Genomic DNA, 2,636 nt, shown 5'->3' on the forward strand with positions numbered 1-2,636 from the left:
ACCTATACTGTAGATAGGTCTTAGTCATCAGGTCTACTCCACTTCCTTGTTGCCTGCTTAGACTCTTGGCACTCTTAGGTGAGCAGACTTAGTCAGCCTGTGTTGCCCTAACATTCCTGCCTTTGAGTGAGGTGGCAAGGAAGTGAATCTGCCAGAATTAACTATGCTGATTGAGTGAGAAATGAATGAAGACCAACCTCTGGCCTGATCCAACTGTGGTGAGTATCTTCTTGTGAGAAGAACTTCATCAGAGGGTCCTCTGCCAGCTCCTTGCTGGTCAACCACATCCTCCAAATTGTGTAACCCGATGAATGCAGCTTGTCATCATATCCAAGTACCAGTTATCATGCCTTGCTCTTCACTCCATTGGCACCAATGGCAATGTCCACCTCAAGCCTCTTGCCACTCTGGAGTACTACACCTGCCTTGTCCGGTTCTTCCCAATACTTGACAATATGTGAGTTCAGGTATATGTTGATCCCTTCTTGCTGTGCAAAGTGGAAGAAGCACCAATAAAGCTCACCTCTGTGTCTGTTGAATGCTGGTGAGCCAAACTTCAGCCCTGTTATGGGGGTACATGTGATAATGGGGCCATTGAATCAGTGCATTATGAGTTCCTTGTTGTTATGGGTGATTGGAAGAAGTTCATGTGTGACTAAGCCATTTCCCCAGTGCTCAATGATATGACCTGCATTCAGACCAAGAGAGATCATATCATCTAGACATCCCAGAGTGCTGGTGTGTTAGTAGTGGTTAAGTAAGGAAAAGGCAGAGAGCACACCAAGTATCTTAAGCTCTGTAAAGACCTTGAGGAGGATGACTTGGTGCCCTTTATTATGGCACTTGATGGCAGCTGTTATTCCTCCAAATCCAGTGCTGACAATGAGGACTTTGATGCCCAATGGTGGGTGTTGAGTGGGTGAGACCATCATTTCCTGTTTATTGTTGAGGTGAAAGCAGTTTGTAGTTACAAAATGACACAGGTTTAAGTATCCCAAACAGTCTGATTGGCTTCATTCTGACCGGAATAACTTGGTGCCTCCATCCAAGTCAGGTAATTCTGCCATACTCCTACCATTACTTGAGGGGAGGGCAAAGGGCCTTAACATATTCAGGTGAGCAGTCATTAAAGGGTGAATCCTTATCTGCCCAAAGGTGGGGGAGGAAAGAACTGCCCTGAATACTGTATATTGCCTGGCAATAATCCCTGTAATGGTCACATACCCTCTTCCCTGAATCAGTTTGCCTTATACACTTAATAGAAAGTGTTGTCAGGGTTTGACCTCTGCAAACTCCTATGCAAACTCCGATTCGGCCTGAATGTCACCACTTTGACACATTCGACTCCTCAGTCAAGGCTATTGGATATGAGAAGCCCCCTCTGACAGGCCTCTCTCCCCATCTGGGATGGATGGCAAGGCTATCAGTGATCATTCACCTTTTGCAAGGACTGAACATGCAAGTCGCACATTTGCTCAAGACTGTCAGTTATGTTGACTAGAGTTTTGACCCCTTCATCAAGTTGCTAGGACACCCAAAGGACTTTGGGGCCTAAGGCATAGGGGGTTAGAGTTCAGACGCCCTTTGGGCCAGCCTGTCAATCATGTTTGACTATTTGTAGGCTTTGGTCATGGGCCTCAACAATGCTGTCGACAGGTCACAGACAAGTAGCCACCTTTTGGCAACTTTGGTAACCTACTCAAGGTGCCTACACTTCAAGTATAGGTGATCGGGATCAGATTGGATCTCAAAGCATGTTTTGGCCAGGCTTTGGCTGACAATTGAGAAGTAGGGGTGAACCCTAGTGTGGAGATCAGGAGACTTCACCCATGATTGGGAGACCTTCAGTCACAAGGTCTGCCCTGAGGTAAGATGGACAAGTACAGTTTCTCAGCCACAGTCTATTGCTTCCTTTTGTTACCTCTGGCATGTATATGTAGGCACCAGTCTGAGGGCACAGAAGCCTCAGATTTGGTCTCTCAGGAATCCCACTGTCTAGTACAACCCAAAACACCAATCTCCCTTGAAGGAGGTGAACTGTCCATGATCATGTTGATTGACCTCAGGTAGTAAGACCAAGGTACTTGATGACCTGGCAACACACCCTGACTCTTTGTTGTACCCTCTGAAGGCTGGTGCTCCAGCCGAGACTGTCAACTTCCGGATGACTGGTGCTGATGTATCCAAAGTCTCTGCTGATAGGCCACTCTCCTAGAGCTGAGAGGTCTGACCTGTGCTTGATCTCTCCAAAGGCTCATGAGGCAAGCCCAACACCCCTTCTTTTGGCAAGGTACTCATCTACAAGCAACCAAACCCCTGACTACACCCCCAATGGCTCACCCCAATTGCCTGATGTCCATGCTGATTCTGCTGGCATTGCACTATGCTGCCCAAGTCTAGGTGACAGGCAACTCTGGACCCCTCCCCATCTGATATCCCCTCAATTCTGCCTGATCAACAAAGGGTTACCATCAAGATCCCATCCCCTCCCACTGATACATGTGTGATACCTCCATTGATGTCCAAAGGCATGGCTTTGTCCTGCCTGAGTCTGATGTCAACATGATTGGTCATCTATGACTTCTGATATCTTGTGGTTCAACCTTGATACTGGTTGACTACAGCACCCCCCCCCC

At 47.5% G+C, this 2,636-nt stretch overlaps 1 protein-coding gene across 1 annotated transcript; it reads right to left on the minus strand.

The window, feature by feature from the left end:
• Positions 1 to 718: 718 nt before the first annotated feature.
• Positions 719 to 929, minus strand: DACRYDRAFT_109557 (uncharacterized protein; the record flags this gene model as incomplete). The annotated part of the gene is made up of 2 exons (XM_040768903.1): positions 719 to 735; positions 782 to 929. The coding sequence occupies 2 exons, from the start codon at positions 927 to 929 to the stop codon at positions 719 to 721; spliced, it is 165 nt and encodes a 54-aa protein (XP_040627038.1).
• Positions 930 to 2,636: the final 1,707 nt, after the last annotated feature.

The sequence above is a fragment of the Dacryopinax primogenitus genome (genome assembly GCF_000292625.1).
Source record: "Dacryopinax primogenitus strain DJM-731 SS1 chromosome Unknown DACRYscaffold_14, whole genome shotgun sequence".
Classification (NCBI taxonomy): Eukaryota; Fungi; Basidiomycota; class Dacrymycetes; order Dacrymycetales; family Dacrymycetaceae; genus Dacryopinax; species Dacryopinax primogenitus.